This window comes from Marmota marmota, unplaced genomic scaffold (genome assembly GCF_001458135.2).
Source record: "Marmota marmota marmota unplaced genomic scaffold, marMar, whole genome shotgun sequence".
Lineage (NCBI taxonomy): Eukaryota > Metazoa > Chordata > Mammalia > Rodentia > Sciuridae > Marmota > Marmota marmota.
The window spans coordinates 18306685-18324634 of NW_025999869.1; the positions used below are offsets into that span (position 1 = coordinate 18306685).

The following is a 17950-nucleotide window of genomic DNA, read 5'->3' on the forward strand; positions in this document are numbered from 1 at the left end:
ATTTTGTGAATATGCCTTGATTTATCTACATTTTCTTAAATATTTTTTTAGTTGTAGATGAACACAGTGTCTTTATTTATTTATTTATATATTAAATAAGTGGTGCTGAGGATCAAACCCAGTGCCTCACACGTGCGAGGCAGGTACTCTACCACTGAGCCCCAGCCCCTACATTTTATATATATATATATTTTTTTTTTTAATTATTATTGATGGACCTTTATTTTTATTTATTTATTTACATGTGGTGCAGAGGATCAAACCCAGTGCCTCACACATGCTAGACAAGTACTCCACCACTGAGCCACAACCCCAGCCCCCTACATTTTAAAATGAAAGGATCCTTTTATATTTTTAAGGGGGAAAAAAAAAAAAAACCTTTGGAAAACAGTCTGGCAGGGTTTTTGTTGTTATTTTATCTTTTGCAGTTCTGGGTACTAAACGACAGGATTTCATGTTGTACAGGCCGGCCTCGAACCTGCAGTCCTTCGCCTCAGCCTCCCAACTAGCTAGGATTACAAGCATGTTTCACCAAGGCTGCCCTAGTTTTTTCTAAAGTTAAATATACATGTACCGTGTGACCCAGCAATTCCATTGCTTAGATATTTCACTATAAGAAATGAAATCAGGTGTCTATATGAGTACTTGCATACAGTCATTTGTAGCAACTTAGTTCACAATAGCCCAAACTAGAAACAACCCAAATATTCATCCACTGGTAAATCCATATGCAGACAGAGGTGCATTTGGGCCAGGTGCGATGGCACACACCTGTCATCCCAGCAGCTCCAGAGGCTGAGGCAGGAGGATCATGAGTTCAAAGCCAGCCTCAGAAACTTAAGCAAATCCCTAAGCTACTTGGCAAGACCCTGTCTCTAAATAAAATACAAAAACAGACTGGGGATGTAGCTCAGTGGGTAAGCCCCCGCCTGGGTTCCTGGGTCAGTCCCCAGTACCTCAAAAAAAAAAAAAAAAGGTTCATTTATATAATTAAATATTTTTATCAGTTAACAAAAGGAACACATTTCTGCTGCACAAATAATGTCAGTGAATCTTGAAAACATGCTAACTAAAAGAAACAAAAGACTATAAGATTCTATGGTCCCATTTATCTAAATTCTAGAAACAACAAAACTTAAGTGACAGGAAACAGATCGGTGTTCTCTAGGGACTAGAGTGAGGAGTACAGAATAGTTTTGATTGATGAAGGTGTTCTATCTTGATTTTGGTGATACGTTACTGAACTATACATTTGCCAGAATTCATCAAACTATGTATCTAAAACTGGTTGATTTGTATCTTAATTATACTGTCAGTTTTGATTTTTATTATAGCTTTTATTTAAAGGAAATGAAAATGTAAAGGCATTTTCTCAATGTGATACTTTAATTCCAGACATTGTATGTTGCTATGAAAGTAGATATGAAAGTTTCTTATGGGGAAGCAAAGATGGGTTGTGAAAATGGGACCTTTCAGAATTGTGACTTGAGTGTACCTACATGCAGTGCCTGCCACAAAAGGAGGTTTAACTGAAACTCTGGCCCCTCTCCAGCTCCTGCTTCATATTTGCCATGACTTGACCTTGGCAGTGCTGAGCCAACAGGTGGCCTCCTGGGATGAGGCTGTGCAAGCACTGCTTCGGGCTGTGATCCGGAGCTACGACTCTGGGAACTTCACCATCATGCAGGAAGTCTACTCGGCCTTCCTCCCTGATGGTAAGTGACCCCCATCTCTGCCTCTGGGGCACATCCATTAATGAACAACCTATACACAACTGTGTCACCAGGAGTATCAGGGTTATTAAAAGATGAAGATTGGCCAAGTTGTGTCATTTGATAGCAAGTTTGAATTCTCTGATTCAAGCTCCTAAGAGGTAACCAGGATGTCTACACTATTTTCCTTTACCTGCCACCTTACTGCCTTCCCAGTTTAAGAGGAACAGAAATGGTAATGCGTCACAAGCTAGTAAGATTAGAAAAGCACAGTAAAAGACCTTCCTTGAGCTGCACAGTTCATCACTGAACTAAATCATTGTGATTTTTTCAGAGCACATTGTGATCTTACCTCAGTCACTGTGCCCCAGAGCCTGCAGTAAGACAGATGGCATACTGTCCCATGCCAGGAACTACTTAGCTTCAGTTGGCTGTGGGGAGAAGCGTGGGATCCCTGCTGTCCTTTTCCTTGGGGTATTCCTCTTGGGTAACAGGGCAAGATGCCAGATTTCTGGCAAATAGAGAAACGTACAACTCGGTACTCTCCTTCTTCTCCTAGGCTGTGACTACCTAAGAGACAAACTGGGTGACCATCAATCCCCAGCCATACCAGCTTTCAAAAGTTTGGAGGCCTTTTTTATTTACGGGCGTCTGTATGAAATCTGGTGGTCTCTCTCCAGGCCTTGCCCTGAGTCCAGTGACTCGGCGAGGGCTGGTCATGGGAGGACTCTCTCTGTTGAGCAGCTGGACAGTGCCAGGGCTGAAGAGACTGACCCTGAAGCTGCTCCTCAGCCAGAGCCAAGCAGACCTGCAGAACTACTATTGAGACTCACAAAAGAAAGTAAGCGAGTGCTAAGTGCTTGTAAGGAGCTCTTTTCAGAAAAGCATGCCAGTCTCCAGAACTCACGCAGAACTGTTGCTGAAGTCCAAGAGACTTTAGCAGAAATGATCCGTCAACACCAGAAAAGTCAGCTCTGTAAATCCACAGCCAATGGTCCTGATAAGAATGAACCTGAACAGGAAGAAGACCTTGCTAGTCCTCAGAGCCAGTGGTAAGTACTGAGTTGAGCACAACACAGAATGAAAATTATCCTCCTGAACTCTCATGTCATTATGTCTCAAGTACATGATGTAAATGATTGGAGTCATTTGGAAATAGCATAATACAGTATTTAAATTAAATTCCAAAGGCACCGACTTCGAAATGAGTTGTGAGTTCTAGGGTCTGGCCCCACCAAATAACCTCAGATAAGTCTCTTTAATGTCTCAGCTTTAGTTTCCTCACCAAGGATATACCAGAGCCTGGCAGACGGCACAGTCCTATAATCCCAGCTACTCAAGAAGCTGATGAGACAGGAGGATCTCAAGTTCAAGGCTAGCCTGGCTAACTGAGAAAGACCTTTTCTCAGAATAAAATTTTAAAAAGAGCTAGGGATGTAGCTTAGAGGCAGAAGTTCCTAGCTTTAGTACCACCAAGAAAAATGAGGCTACCAACTCCTACCTCCCCCACAAAAAATCAGTCATATAAAATGTGGAGTCACATGACTGCATCATTAATGAAAAATAATTCTATTATTCTATGCTATTACACACACACACACACAGAGGATAGTGTATAAAACTGGACACTTAGATGACAAAATCTAAATTATGGGATGCTGTCACTTCCTAATCATGTCCAGTGAAAACAGGCCAGTGGAGGATGGGAGCCAATTACTGACCACTACAGAGCTTTGCTGGAAGCTTCACAGTGACTGATAATTTCTGCTTGGTTATTATGCTAAGTACCTTTTACCTTCATTATGTTCCCTAGCACAAAGCCCAGAAAATACTAGAACAATCAATAAACATAGCTATTATTACTACCTTAAAAAAATTAAAACTTTGAAGCCTTAAATCCTTTCAAAATGCTCCCATGAAAACATGGGTTAGGGCTAAAGTTGTAGCTCAGTGGTAAAGTGCCGCCTGGCCTACATAAGGTCTGGGTGGATTCTAATCTGTGGCTCTTAGAGTTGAATCACAGGACCCCTTTAAGAAGCTTAAGAAATACTCTGTGCAGAAAAAAAATAATGCATCCACACATCTCTGTAGTTAGGAGCCCTGGCTCAGTGTAACCATCTTCTAAAGAAACCTAGGCCTACGTTTGACTTCAGTCAAATGCAGAAAAGTCCTAAATTATTATTATTGGAGCTGTGTGTCTGAAGGATTTGGAAAATGGTGAAGAACAATAGTACATTTTGAAAATTTTATGTCTGGGCTTGTGGTGTATCTCAGTGGTAGAGCGCTTACCAGGAATGCATGAGGCCCTCCCTGCCTTTGAGTAAATCACCTCAAATTAAATTGCCATCTCTTGATCTCAGTTATTTGTGAGATAAGTTACCCAGGCACACCAGGTTCAGTGGCACTGTGATCCCAGTGACTCAGGAAGCTGAGGCCAGCCCAGGCAACTTAGGGAGAACCTGTCTCAAAATGAAAAAAAAAAAAGGAAATGAAAGGTCTGGGGAGGTAGCTCAGTAGTACAGTACCCAAGATTCAATCCCCAGTGTCATGGAGGGTGGAGGGAGATTACCCATGCATAGCAGATAACCCAGTTCAAAATAAGTAAAGGACTTGAATAGACATTCCTCCAAAGAGATATACAAATGTCTGGTAAGCACATGAAATAGACTCAACATCAGTAATCATTAGGGAATGTAAATCAAGACTTCAGTGAAACACAAGGCACATCATATCCATTATGATGGTTACTATAAAAAGAAAAATAGCAAGATATAATCAGGCATGGTGGCATTACATAATTATATTCACAGCAGCTCAGGAGGCTGAGGCAGGAGGATGGCAAGTTCAAAGCCAGCCTCAGCAAAAGTGAGGTGCTAAATAATTCAATGAGACCTTGTTTCAAAATAAAATACAAAACAGGGCTGGGGTTGTGGCTCAGCAGTAGAGCGCACACTTAACATGTGCAAGGCTCTGGGTTCAATCCTCACCACCACATATAAATACATAAATAAAATAAAGGTATTGTGTCCAACTACACCTATAAAAAATAAATATTTTTACAAAAAATAGGACTGGAGATGTGGCTCAGTGGTCAAGTGCCCCTGAGTTCAATCCCCAGTATCCCACCCCCTGCCAAAAAAAAAGTGGCAAATGATGATGAGGGTATAGAGAAATTAGAACCTTTCTGCAGTGTTGGTAGGAATATAAATGAGACAACCACTATGGAAAACAATAGGCAGTTCATCCAATTAAAAACAGAATTACCATATGATCTAACAATTTTACTTCTGGATATACAGCCAAAGAATTAAAAAGCAAGGTCTCAGAATTGTATAGCCATGTTTATAGCAGAGCCATTCAAAAGAGCTAAAACAAGGAAACAACCTAAATATCCAGAGAGAGAGAATGTCAAAATTTCCCTCCTTGCTTATCTACAACTCTTGAGAATGAATCTTGAGGATATTATGCCAAGTGAAATAAGCCAGTCACAAAAAGATAGAGACTATGATTCCAACTGTATGACAGAGTAGAGTGGTGGCTGCCAAGAGGGGGGAAGCAGAGAATGGAGAGTTATCATTTAATGTGTGTAGAATTTCAATCTTACAAGATAAAAAGAAACAGATTTCTGGGTGTGGATGGGAATGATGATTTTACAACATCAGGGGAAAGTGTTCAATACTACAGAACAAGTGTACTTAAAAATGGTCAAGATAGTGAATTTTATGATATGTGTTTTACCGTAATAAAAATAATTAAGGGGGAAAGTTAAAGGCAAGATACCTGACTTGTACTTTATTATTATTACTAGTAAAGAAGAAAAAAATGAGATGGTCTCTCTGCCTGAATTAACCAAAAGGCTTACGGAGGCAAACAAAAGAATGGCTGACTTTCCTGAGAGCATTAAGGTAAGCTCTATAGCAGTACTTCTGATAAGACACTACTTTTTGTGTTATCACTTGACTCTACAGATTTTTAAAGGTAATCTACTTCTCTCTTCAGTCTCTAAAATCTAAATATTTATGTACTTAAAAATTTAGGATCCAGTTGTTTCTGGTTAGCTAAAATGTTTTGTGGAAATGAAACTAGAATTATTGATCACACAAGATAGTCTGAAAACTGAGTCCAAAGAGAAATTAAACATTTTACAATTGGAAGGTAAGAAGTAAAATGTAAATGGTGCCACATATTTGATAGCTTACAAATATGTAAGAAAATTGGCTGTGGCTCTAGAAGAAGAGCAGCAGCATTTTTTGAGTTGATTTTAGTAGGCCACTAGAAAAATGATCACTTGACAAGGAAATCTAGTAGCCACCCTAGTTTTGCATGTCATTTATGAGAGAAATGGTTCAGTCCAGCCTGAGAAGAATGATTAGATGAATCTGGATTAGTAGTGTCGTCTGTGGCTCTTTTGCAAATGTGTCTTTATTCATCCTTACATCTTTCAGACCTGGCCCTTCCCAGATGTGCTGGAGTGCTGCCTCGTCCTGCTTCATATTGGGTCCCAGTACCCTGGTTGTGTGACCCAAGAAATGCAACAACAGGCCCAAGAACTCCTTCAGAAATACAGCAACACTAAAGCTTACAAAAGACACTGCCAGACCTTCTGCACGTGAACTTTCAGGGACCTTGCAGAAACTGTGCCACAGAATTATTGACATCTTTCAACTCTGCAGTTACACCTCGCCAGGCATTCACTCTGATCCCTAGATGTGTTTGCAGTAATCCAGACTAATACAGTGAGGGTGGTTAAGCTTGAATCAACTGTCTACCCTTAGACACAGTGGAACTCAAAATCATGGGAAGCCAGCAATAGTTGCTCAGAACTAATACCTACAGAGTGATTATGTCATCTCTAAAGCCTTATGCAGGTTTCACCCAAAGAGGAGAAACTTTTGTAACCACCCAAAGTGTTATGTTCTTGAACACAGCTACCTTTATAAATACTTCACCTGATTGTAAACAACTCATTTTTGTTGAAGGTGGAATTGCCACATTTTATGGCTATTGGTATAGTTTTGTTTTTAATTATTTTTATTAACCTAGGTTCTCCCACATATACTCTTTCCAAGACTCAAGTTTGAATGTGATATAGGCCTTTCTCATCATGTTGACTCTTGATCCTTCATCTGAACTTTAGGTTGAAAGTTTGATTTTATTGTTTTACAGAATTGCTTATTTGGACAAATCAGTTACTAAAGCTTTACAGCAACAAATAATTATCTCAAATGTGTGTTATCCCTTCAGTTTTGTGACAAATGATTGATGGTGATCAATTAGCTCAGGAAGAAATTATTTCATTGATTCTTAATCTTTTGTGGTCACAGAACCCTTTTGAGAATTAAAACCACAAATACTCTTTGGAGAAAAATGTATATTCTTAATTTTATGTATATAAGTTTTGGATCATTGGACTACAGTCTTACCACAAAGGAACCCTAATACTATTTAATTACAAATTGTTTTTTTCTTTAATATTTTTAGTTGTAGATGGACACAATACCTTTGTTTATTTATTTTTATGTGGTGCTGAGGATCAAACCCAGGGCCTCATGTGTGCTAGGCAAGCGCTCTACCACTGAGCCCCAACCCCAGCCCCTGTAAATTCTTATTCTTCCTTCTGCAGATTTAAACAGTTGAACAATATTTCATATCCAGTTACTAAGACAGGAAAATTAGACAATCTCAGGTGGGGGAGGGAGTACTCCTTCCGAATAATTTAACTGTTTTCTTTTAAGATTCATTGTGAAGGCTTTTTTGCTTGGGTATCTAGTTTTTCAATTAATTCCTAAGGTTGGAGTTGTAAAAGCAGCAAGAATGAAATTAACAGGGACTCTCAAATAAGAAAAAGGCTTGAGAGACAGTTTTGTTTAAAAGACATTTGTAAGTGCCTAGCTTTAATGTTTAAAAAAATGCTAAATCACAAAAAGGAAATACAGTAAAATTTAAATCCTCATAGTCCTTTACATAGTAACTGAACTTTAATAAGAAGATGCAGTGGTCCTAAGGGTAGAGAATCTTTGAATGCAAAGATAAATGGGTGTGGCTAACTGCAGACTAGATGGCAGGTTCCACAACAAATTTAAAAAAAAAAAAAATGTATTCCCTTCCACTTGAGTAATGAGCAGTTATTAAACTAGAAATTCCAAACTCCTGTGTGATTCACTAAAACATTACCTGTGGGAGGAGGAACTCTGCACAAATACAAATACTGCTTGGTAAGACCCAAGAATTGCTACTTGAAAACTGCAATAAAAACAAGGCTGTCTCCTATCGATGGTCCACATTTCTCCCTTGAATGTGTACTTCTAACTTAACCCCAAAAGATGTCTCTCCCTTGAGATATCCCTTCTCCCTTGAATGTGCATCTGCTTTCCTCTCTGAAAAGGAAAAAAAAAAAAAAAACAATAGCAGAAGTATAACAAAAACAACTCATCTTCCTCTTAAACTCCTTCCCTAGTCTAATACTGTATAGTATGTTTATTATAATTTGAGTAAATAATTATCATTTATATCTCCCTAATTATCAGAACCATAATAAGCCAGAGCACCAAGCAGATGACTCAGGTACTTAAGTGGCAAAGCAATCGTTTTGGTTCTTCATCTCTAATTTCCCCCTACCCCTACAACATCCCGGATCAACATCTGGTTACCACCACCTAGTTACCTGGATGATTGCAGTGGCCTTCCAGAGTTTCTCTGAATGCACGCTTATTACTAATTCTCCATTCTTCCTCTAGCTTCATGAGTTCCCTTCTTAACAACCTTTCCCATGAGTCTTGCGGGGGGAGGGGGGAGATACAAATCTTCAATGTAGTTTACATGGGCAAGCCTGTTCCCATGCCACCTCTTGGCTACTATCATCCTGTTCCTAGATTCCAGCCACAATAGTCTTTATTGCTGGAACACACCAACTTTAATTCTGTCACCTCTGGGGGTTTACCTATATTGTTCCCCTGGATGACTTAACCCGTTTTTAGTTCTCAGCCTAAATGCCCTTTCTCTGAAAATACTCCCTCAATGTCAACCCCAGTTACTCATACGTTAAACTCTATTTGTATGAATTATTTACTGTCTGACAACACAGGGAAATTGTAAACTCCAGGGAGGGTAGAGACCCTAGCAAGTGCCCAGTACTTTGTAGGTGCTCAATGAGAATTCACTGACTTGAATAAATGAGAAAATTAATTCACTGGTAGCTTGGACTTAAAAGAGCTCTAAAGTGACTTCATTCATTCCAGCAGTGGCTTGTGGTTGACAGTCCACCTTACCAGAACAACAGAACACGGGAATTCAAAATACTGGGCAATATATATAGGATTGAACTATACCCAAAGTTGACCCTTCTACGCCATGCTTTTCTGAAAATGACTACTTACACACTATGCAGAGTTCTGGCCAGTTCTTTAGTTAAAACCACTTTAATAATCTCATGCCTCTCCCGTGCAGTGATCAGACCTCTACTCAACATTTGGGTTCCTCAACCCTTCATTTCAGCATTTCTCCTGACATGTAATTCTGTTCTCAGTTGTAGAAAAGATAAATCCCTATTTTAATCCAAATTTGGAAGGACACCTGTAAGAGACTCATTAGTGCCAGGGTTCCTTGACTGCTGAGTGCAGCTTTCCAGATTTTACAGTAATAAATATCCCCTTATACACGACCTCCCTCCCAGCCAAAATTAGATCTGCTGGGCACAGTGGTACAAGCCTGTAGTCCCAGCTGTACAGGAGGCTAAGGCAGTAGGACAGCTTGAGCCCAGGTGTTCAAGGTTGGCCTGGGCAACAGCAAAACCCAGACTGGATACAAATTTTTAAATATTAGCTCTGTTTTGGATTTATAATTCCACATTTTTATGCAGTAGAATAGAAAAAGACAGAAACAATACCCTGAGCCAAGTCTAGCATACCTCACATTCGTACATCCTAAAGAATTCCATTAATTAACAACAAGCTAATCCACCAAAGATGATGAGTGGCCCCAGAAAATAAAATTGATTTCGTAGCAAGGCTTGACAGCAGCGTAAGAAGCAGACAATTCTGTCCACTGGTGCTCCTTAGTAAGTTCCTACCAGATGAAATGTTTTGAATGTAACATAATAAAGGCAAGACCCTTCCGCGTCATTCCATCTTCCAAAGACCAAACCTTCATGCCAGTGGTTAAAAAAATCTTTATTTTACAAAATTAAAAACATAAATTATATTTACAAGCATCTTAAATACCAGCTTATAATACTTGACATTTTTTAATCATTTCAAATTGAGTTTTCCATAAGCTTTTAAAATGCAAGATTATTCATCCACTTCAGCGAATTACTGGTTTTTATTTCCACCATTCCAAAGAGGTTTTTGGTTTTTCAAAACTCCATTCTGTAGTCATTCGAAAAATCACAGTGTACTTTTTAAATGATTAGTTTAAAAAAAAAAAAAAAGTCCTGAGCTTTCTATCCCCATTTGTGGGATATTACTCCAAGAGATCTCTCTAAACCAAGTTCCTTTACTGCCCTGTTTATAAGTTACTGTAACTTTCTTAAAAGAGTCTCGTTCCTGGTACTCATTAATCCATCTAATTCCTGGAGTTTGCTGAAAGTTAAACAGGGAAAATGGAGAAGAGGTGGGAGAATACAGACAACCATCTGAAAGCACATTATTAAAAATACAATATGCATAAGACCCTAAAATCTGAACTTACTCATTTCCTTCAGGATCGAATTCATTATATGAAAACTTAAAATGACCTCAGATGATGCCTGAGTGATACCAAATCTCAATGGCACAGTGGAACAGACTTCAAGGTACTTTAGTGGTCAACTTAATATCCATCCTGGAGTTGATCATGAATGAAGGGTAGACAGATGATGTAAAATTGTCTTCAAATTTCAGCAGTGGGCAATTCATTTCCATATAACAGTACATCAAGGACTACCAAAGTATGAGGAAAGTAAATGTCCTCAAGAAGGATCAAAAAAGGAAAGGGAAAAACCTCAAAATGTATAACCCATTTCCCAAGAACACCATTTTGTACCATTTTCCCTGGAAGCGCTCAGCTCAGCTGAGAACCACAGCAAGAATCTTTCATTAGAGATCAGCAACAAATTTAAAATAAAAAGAATGACAACAGGTAAGAGTTATATACATTTTACTAGTTTGTTTCAGACCTGTCCTGGATATTTTAAAAGGTGTCAAATGAGCCCTGGATGCTGGTGGTAAGAGGCAACAGGAGAGGAGAGGCGTGGGGATGAGGAACAGGGAAGACTTGTTTACAAATTCAGAGCAAATTCCCCTCTTCTGGATCTAAAATAAAGACATCTTCTGTCTTCAGTAAAACAAGTCTTTCTGCTCGATGCAGATGGCAGGTACAGTTTGCTCAAAAGTGTTCTCTCTTGGGGAAGATGAGTACACAGTCAGCACAGGAAGCACCACTCTGGGATCGGGCCCACCCAGCAGAGCCTGCCACCATCACTGCTGCATGTTGTTGATAATCGCCAGGATGCTCATCTTCTCCTGGGCAGAGTCCACATCCTCATTCTGTTTCTGGGCCACTCCCGTGCCTAGGCCATAGAGCCGGCCACAGTACTTGGCATCATCAATACTGTCCTCAAAAAATAACTGCAGAGTAGGACAGAGAACTGCAGTGAGAATCAGTCCAGGAGTCACACCAGTCTAAACACTGCCACATCACCCCTCTCAGCTCTCTAAAAACCCTGAAAATCTAGCAAACTAGAAACTAATTTTAAAGGGCTCCACACCTTTCCTGTACATAGTCTTTTCATTCTTTCTCTAAACATAGACTGTCTCCTAAGCAAACTCAGACCTCCCAGGAATTTGCTTACCGCAGGATCCCTGTACTGTTTAGTACCCCTGCCCCTTCTCTTTCACAGGCGAGTCAGCAGTTAAGAATTTGGGCTCTGGACTCAGACTGACTCACCTTGTGACTCTGGCAATGTCATTTCAAGAATTTTTAAGCCATGGTTCTTATGTATAAAATGGGATAACAGAAATGTTACAAGGCATGAGTTATGGACATTGAGCACTTAAAGCAGGATATTTCAACAATGTCACTACAGGGCAAGATAATTCTTTATTTGGCTGTGTATCAGGATGTTTAGCAATGTTCCTGCCCAGCAACTCACCATCCTCCCCCACCAAGTTATGGTGACCCAAAATGTCCCCAGACATTACTGGGATAAGCAAAATCATTCCCAGTTGAGAACCACCGACCCAAAACACTTCTGTTATGGTTTGGATCTTAAATGTTTTCCCCAAAGGCCATAATGAAGCTTGGTCACAAGCCTGTGGTACTACTGGAAGGTGGCAGAACATTTAGGAGGTGGGGCCTGGTGTGAGGAAGGAGGTCATTAGGGGTATGCCCTTAAGGGGCTATTTATTGGAACCCTGCCCCTTCCCTTCTCTCTACTTCCTAGCAGCCATGAAGTGAACAAATCTCTTCCACACATTCCCAGTCATGCTGGTCTGCCATTGGTCCAAAAACAATATTCAACCAACAATAAACTCAAACCTCTGAAAATATAAGCCAAAATAAACTTTTCATCCTTTTGATTGTCTTGGGTATTTTGTCACAGCAATCAAAAGCTAACAGAAAACTGGTGACTGTTCCTCACAATATGGCTCAGAAGTCTTTAGAACTGGTTTGCAGGAAGAAGTTGGAAAAGTGTGGAAAAGGGGGCGAGAGAAAGCCTGAATTGCTAGAGTGGAGATTAATGGGTAATTCTGGTAGGAGCCCAAATCAAAATGCTGATAGGAATGCAGACAGTAAAGGCTGTGCTAATGAGGTTTCAGAGAAATAGGACTCTTGGGAAATGGATTCAAGTCCATTTTTGTTACATTTCTGGCTAAGAAGTCTACATTTTGTTCATGCCCTGAAACTTCGTAGGAGGCTGAGTTTAAAAATGAAAGACAAGTTTATGTGGCAGAGGAAATTGCAAAAAAGCAGAGCATTCAGGCAACAGCATGGATACTGCTAGCTTCTTTTAGCCAGATTTATAGCGAAACTGGGAGCAAAAATCAGAGCAGAAAGATCTGGAAAACATGCAATTTGATCAGAAAAGAGGTCTATTTAAAGTTGGAGCAAAGAAATTAGTGCCATGAAAATCATTAAAAGGAAGCAAAGTACTTTATTCAAGGACAACAGGAAAGATGCCTTGAGGACACCTCAGGGATCATCAAGACCCCACCTAAGGTAGGCTTAAAGATTTAGGAAAAAACCCCACCACCACTATCCTTGGGTTCCCTGCTCACAGAGGTATGTATAGAATTGTTTTTCTTGTTTTCTTTGTTCAGCTATCAAGGCACTAAGGCTGTTGCAGCTAGGATTCAAATGGACCCAGGAATAGCTCAGGCAGCCACAAACCGTGGCAGTCCATATGATGCTGACTTTGCGTGCAGAATGCCAAGAATTATGGGGTCCCAAAGGCTTCCACCAAGATTTCATAGGAAAGCCAGGGAACCAAGCAGTATATGTCAGGGTCAAATGCCTGTAAGCAGCCCCTGACAGGGTGACACATAAAGCTGTGATACATGACATAAATTCATGACAGTAAAGCCAAAGCTGCACTGGAGACCCCAGGAAGTCAGATGCCCAAAACAAAAAACATCTGCTCAAGGAAGCCACAAAATGTCTGGGCAAGGGAAGCACAACACAAGCAGAACCAGCCCAAAAGTGGCCACATGGTCTGTAGCCATGAAGGCAGAGCTGTCCAAGTCCTTTGGAATTCACATCATGCCACCGTGTACACAGGATGCTGGACAAAACTACAGGATTTAATGTTAGCCCTGCTTGTTTTCAGTCTTGCTTTGGCTCAATCCTTCCTTTCCTAGGCCCTGTTTCTCCCTTCTGGAATGGGAATGTTTACCCTACGCCATTATATCTTGGAAATATGTAATTGAAAATTAGGGGTTTTTTTTTTGTTTGTTTATTTTTTTTTACTGGAGCTAAAAGCTGTTTGCTTTAAGTCTCAGGAGAGTTTGAACACTGGAGGAATGCTGTAACTATAACAATCTGAAAATTCTTGGAGATGGACTCAATGTATTTTGCACTGTGAGATGGACATGAGCCTTTGGTGGTCAAAGGCAGAATGTTACAGATAAGATCTCCAATGTCCCCCAAAGGCCATGTGTTGAAGGCCTCCAGTATGTGGCATTACTGGGAGGTGGTGCACCTTTAGGAGGTAAGGTCTAGTGGAAGGAAGTAAGATCACTGAGGGGGCGCCCTTGAAGGGGTACTGGGACTCCAGCGCCTCCTTCTCCCTACTTCCCAGCCACCATGAGGTAAACAGGCCTCCTCCACCACCCACTCTCAGACATGATTTTGTGACTCACCACAGCCCCAAGACTACAAAGCCAATAACATCTGTGAGCCAAAACTGATTTCTGAAACTGTGAGCCAAAACTGACTTCTCCACCTTAAGTTGAATATCTCTGGCTCCTTTCTTTTCTACATTTTTAATATAGAAATTGGTTAAATAAATGATAAATGCCAATCCAGTTCTAGACAACAAACCTCTTATGCCAACAATTCATTAGGGTAGTGACTTCTTGAACTTTTATGGTTAAGAACCCCTCTGAGAATCAGACACAACACAGAGCCCAATTTAGGTATTTTATCACAGTGACGGAATGTGGACTAACACAATTTCCCAGAACATGGCTAACAGTGTGGTTTGTGACTAGGAATAACACAAGGAAACATATCAATTAATCTAATTCACTTCTCAAAGGTGTCAATAAAATCATTTTAATTTTTCAAAGCAGTTTTTCACTCTTCTATCTCTTCAAATACATTTTAAAACTTAGAATTAAGTAAGAAATCAAAGGAAATATTCAGTGTTCATTAATGAATTAGAGTAAACTCCATGTATTTAACAATTAACAGAATTCAGCAATACATAAATGAGTGGCCTAACAAATGTGTTTGTGTTCCTAAAATAAGAAAAATAAATAACTTAAAGAATTAGAGCAGCTAGGAACACCAAATATACTCTGGACTTGAGTATGCTCAAGAATACTTGAGTATTCTGAAGTGGTTCACTTCAGAATGCTTCTGCCTCTCAAACTACATTTGATTATGTACCATAATAAACAAAAACAACTGCTCTCAGAGTGGCCACTAACTTCCAGCAGAAACTATAAAGGTTTGACAAACTCAGCCCACAAAGATCACCAACCTCCTTATCCTTCAGCAAGTTAGTTGCCAATCCATTTCTAAATAGCAAATCCCTTCAGAGAGGTCCTCATAGTCAATGGCGTTTACCTCTTTCATCCTGAAGAATGCCATTCCCGTCAGTAGTGAGTCTGAGCCTGCCTGGTGCTGCCTTCCAATTCTCTGCAAATCCAACTGATCAGCAACTTCCTGAAGACCTCCCTGGAGATGTCCAGAGAACAGACAATATTATAGACCCAACACTACCCTACTGGATTCAATTAAGTCCACTTGTGAGCTCATTTTATTGTGGTGGCAAGAAGTGAGGCCATTTACTTAATATGCCTCCCAATTCTCTTTTTGGTGTTTAACTCTACTTCACTCCAACTGATACATTGTGTTACATTCTGTTTCTGACTCCTTTCTTTTCTACATTTTTAATATAGAAATGGGTTAAATAAATGATAAACACCAATCCAGTTCTAGATAGCAAATCTCTTATGCCAACAATTCATTAGGGTAGTGACTTCTTGAACTTTTATGGTTAAGAACCCCTCTGAGAATCTGACACAACATAGAGCCCATCCCTAACACACTGAACATACACCTCATGTTACCAGATATTTCCCTGGTTTTGTGGGCCTCAGGTGAAGAACATTGCCTTAGAATGAGAGAAACAGAGAACTCCCTTCATGCCCAGGTCATCCCGCATGGACAACTGCCAAACAAAATCCTGTATCAGAGTTGGGACTGGGGCTCAGTGGTAGCCCACTTGCCTGGCATGTGTGAGGCACTGGGTTCAATTCTCAGCACCACATATAAATAAACAAAATAAAGGTCTATCAACAACTAAAAAAATAATAATAATAAATCCTACATCAATCAGTCCTATAAGAGGAGCTGAAGGGAAAGGGGGGAAAAAAAAAGGGGAGAGAAATGAAGTACAGTAGGGGTAGAGAGAGAAGATGGAAGGGGAGGGGAGGGGAGGGGGATAGTAGAGGATAGCAAAGACAGCAGAATATAACAGACACTAGTATGTAAAAACGTGGATGTGTAACCGATGTGATTCTGTAATCTGTATATGGGGGAAAAATGGGAGTTCATAACCCACTTGATTCAAATGTATGAAATATGATATGTCAAGAGCTATGTAATGTTTTGAACAACTAATTAAAAAAAAAAAAAATCAGTCCTATGTGACACCCTATCTAGCAGAATGCTGGCACCCAGCAGAAACTCAAGAATGATGCAGGGGCCAGGTTTGGTAGCGCATGCCTGTAATCCCAGCAGCTCAGGAGGCTGAGGCGCTAAGCAACTCAGTGAGCCCCTGTCTCTAAATAAAATACAAAATAGGGCTGGGGATGTGGCTCAGTGGTTGAGTGCCCCTGAGTTCAATCCCCAATACCAAAAAAAAAAAAAAGAATGCATGCAGAACACACAGGGATAAAGCAAAATGACAAGTCTGCTTTTCTGTTTTTCTCTTTGCTAATATTAAGAAAAATATTCTGTACCTTAAGATTTTTGCAACTCTTCATCAGGTATTTCACATCATAAATAGATGGAAAGAAAAGATTCAAAATATGAAAGAATTCATGTTCTTCTTCTGGCAAACGAGAATCTGTAAGCAACTTTACCATGTAGCCAAAATCATAGCCACTATAAGAGAGAATAAAGCAAGGAAATTAAAAAAAAAAAAAAAAAAGCAGCAGTTACCAGATCCCAATGTTCAACCACTTTATTTCTTAAACTTTATAATGCTACTTCATGCTAGGAGCTTTCAATCTTCCAAATAGTATACTCTACTATAATGTGAACTTTCTACTAAGTAACATATAACAGGCTATCATGCAAGAAATACAAGAGAACCCAAGGATTTATAAATGTGGGTTTGATTCATCAAAAATTTAAGTGCCAGGTGCTATGATGCATGCCTGTAATCCCAATGGCTTGGGAGGCTGAAGCAGGAGGATCACAAGTTCAAAGTCAGCCTCAGCAACTTAGCGAGGTCCTAAGCAACTTAGGGAGACCCACTCTCTAAATTAAAAAAAGGGCTGGGGATGTGGCTCAGTGGTTGAGGGCCTCTGGATTCAATCCCCAGTACCAAAAAAAAAAAAAAAAAAAAGTCCAAAAGTACTGAAAAGACTAACAGGAATCTGCATTTTGAATAACTGGGAAACTCCAGAGTAAGTACAAAGACAACCAAGTGTGTAATCCTTTCCAACCTCCATCTTTCCACTTGGAAACACAGCCACTGATGGCCAAATGATGGGTCCAATACTATGTAACATAAACCAATATAATCACCAACATGTTCAAAGTGTTTTCTGAAAAACTGAAGCTTGTAAGTAAGTACTATTTGAGTTTTTGTTTTTTGTTTTTTGTTTTTTTTTTTCTTCAGTACTAAGGTTTGAAGCCAGGGGTTCAATCACTGAACTACATCTCCAGCCATTTTTATTTTTTATTGTTGAGGCAGGGTCTAAGTTGCTCGGATTAGCCTTGAACTTTCAATCCTCCCGCCTCAGCCTCCAGAGTAGCTAGGATTACAGGAACGCACCACTGTGCCCAGTTACAATTTTCAACTTCTAACTGCTGCTGATGAATAGAACAGAGCCAACAGGACTCCAAAAATAACTAATAATTCAATTCTTGCTAAAGGGTAAGAAGAGAGAGATACTCATTCTCCAGAACTGACCTGTGAAATGAAAGCCATTTGACATTGTCACAGAGAACCACTCCTGATGTCATAAGCAGCTCCGCAAAGTGCAGCGTGTCAATCCCTTCCTCTTCATGCTTCTGAAACTGTAGTCCTGAGTTAGCAAGGAGGTCTATGGAATCCTGAGAGTACATGTCCTCTCTGAAAAACAAAGTGTTCTCTTAATTAGCTGGTGGATCACAAAACAAGTAGGAGGCAACTATAGTACCATCAACTTGTATTTATAGTACACATATTCTTGAAATACTTTTCATAATTTAAAAATAGAGATATAGCTGGAGATATAGCTCAATTGATAGAGTGCTTGCCTCACATGAACAAGGCCCTAGGTTCAATCCCCCAGCACCACCAAAAAAAAAAAAAAAAAAAA

At 39.8% G+C, this 17950-nt stretch overlaps 2 protein-coding genes across 7 annotated transcripts in view; one reads left to right on the plus strand and one right to left on the minus strand.

Annotated features, from left to right (window-relative positions):
• Gemin5 (gem nuclear organelle associated protein 5) overlaps positions 1-7859 on the plus strand; it is a 44920-nt gene extending 37061 nt beyond the window's left edge. For both annotated transcript variants that reach the window (XM_015492683.2, XM_048782838.1), the window contains 4 exons: positions 1553-1715; positions 2272-2764; positions 5521-5617; positions 6158-7859. In XM_015492683.2, coding sequence (XP_015348169.1) covers positions 1553-1715; positions 2272-2764; positions 5521-5617; positions 6158-6325 — 921 coding nt within the window. In that variant the 3' untranslated portion in view covers positions 6326-7859. The remainder of the gene's footprint in view (positions 1-1552; positions 1716-2271; positions 2765-5520; positions 5618-6157) is intronic.
• Positions 7860-9859: 2000 nt separating this feature from the next.
• The window catches only part of Cnot8 (CCR4-NOT transcription complex subunit 8), a 17971-nt gene continuing 9880 nt past the window's right edge, over positions 9860-17950 (minus strand). For all 5 annotated transcript variants that reach the window (XM_048782847.1, XM_048782849.1, XM_015492685.2 and 2 more), the window contains 4 exons: positions 17560-17721; positions 16379-16523; positions 14979-15089; positions 9860-11317 (listed from right to left, as the gene is read on the minus strand). In XM_048782847.1, coding sequence (XP_048638804.1) covers positions 11168-11317; positions 14979-15089; positions 16379-16523; positions 17560-17721 — 568 coding nt within the window. In that variant the 3' untranslated portion in view covers positions 9860-11167. The remainder of the gene's footprint in view (positions 11318-14978; positions 15090-16378; positions 16524-17559; positions 17722-17950) is intronic.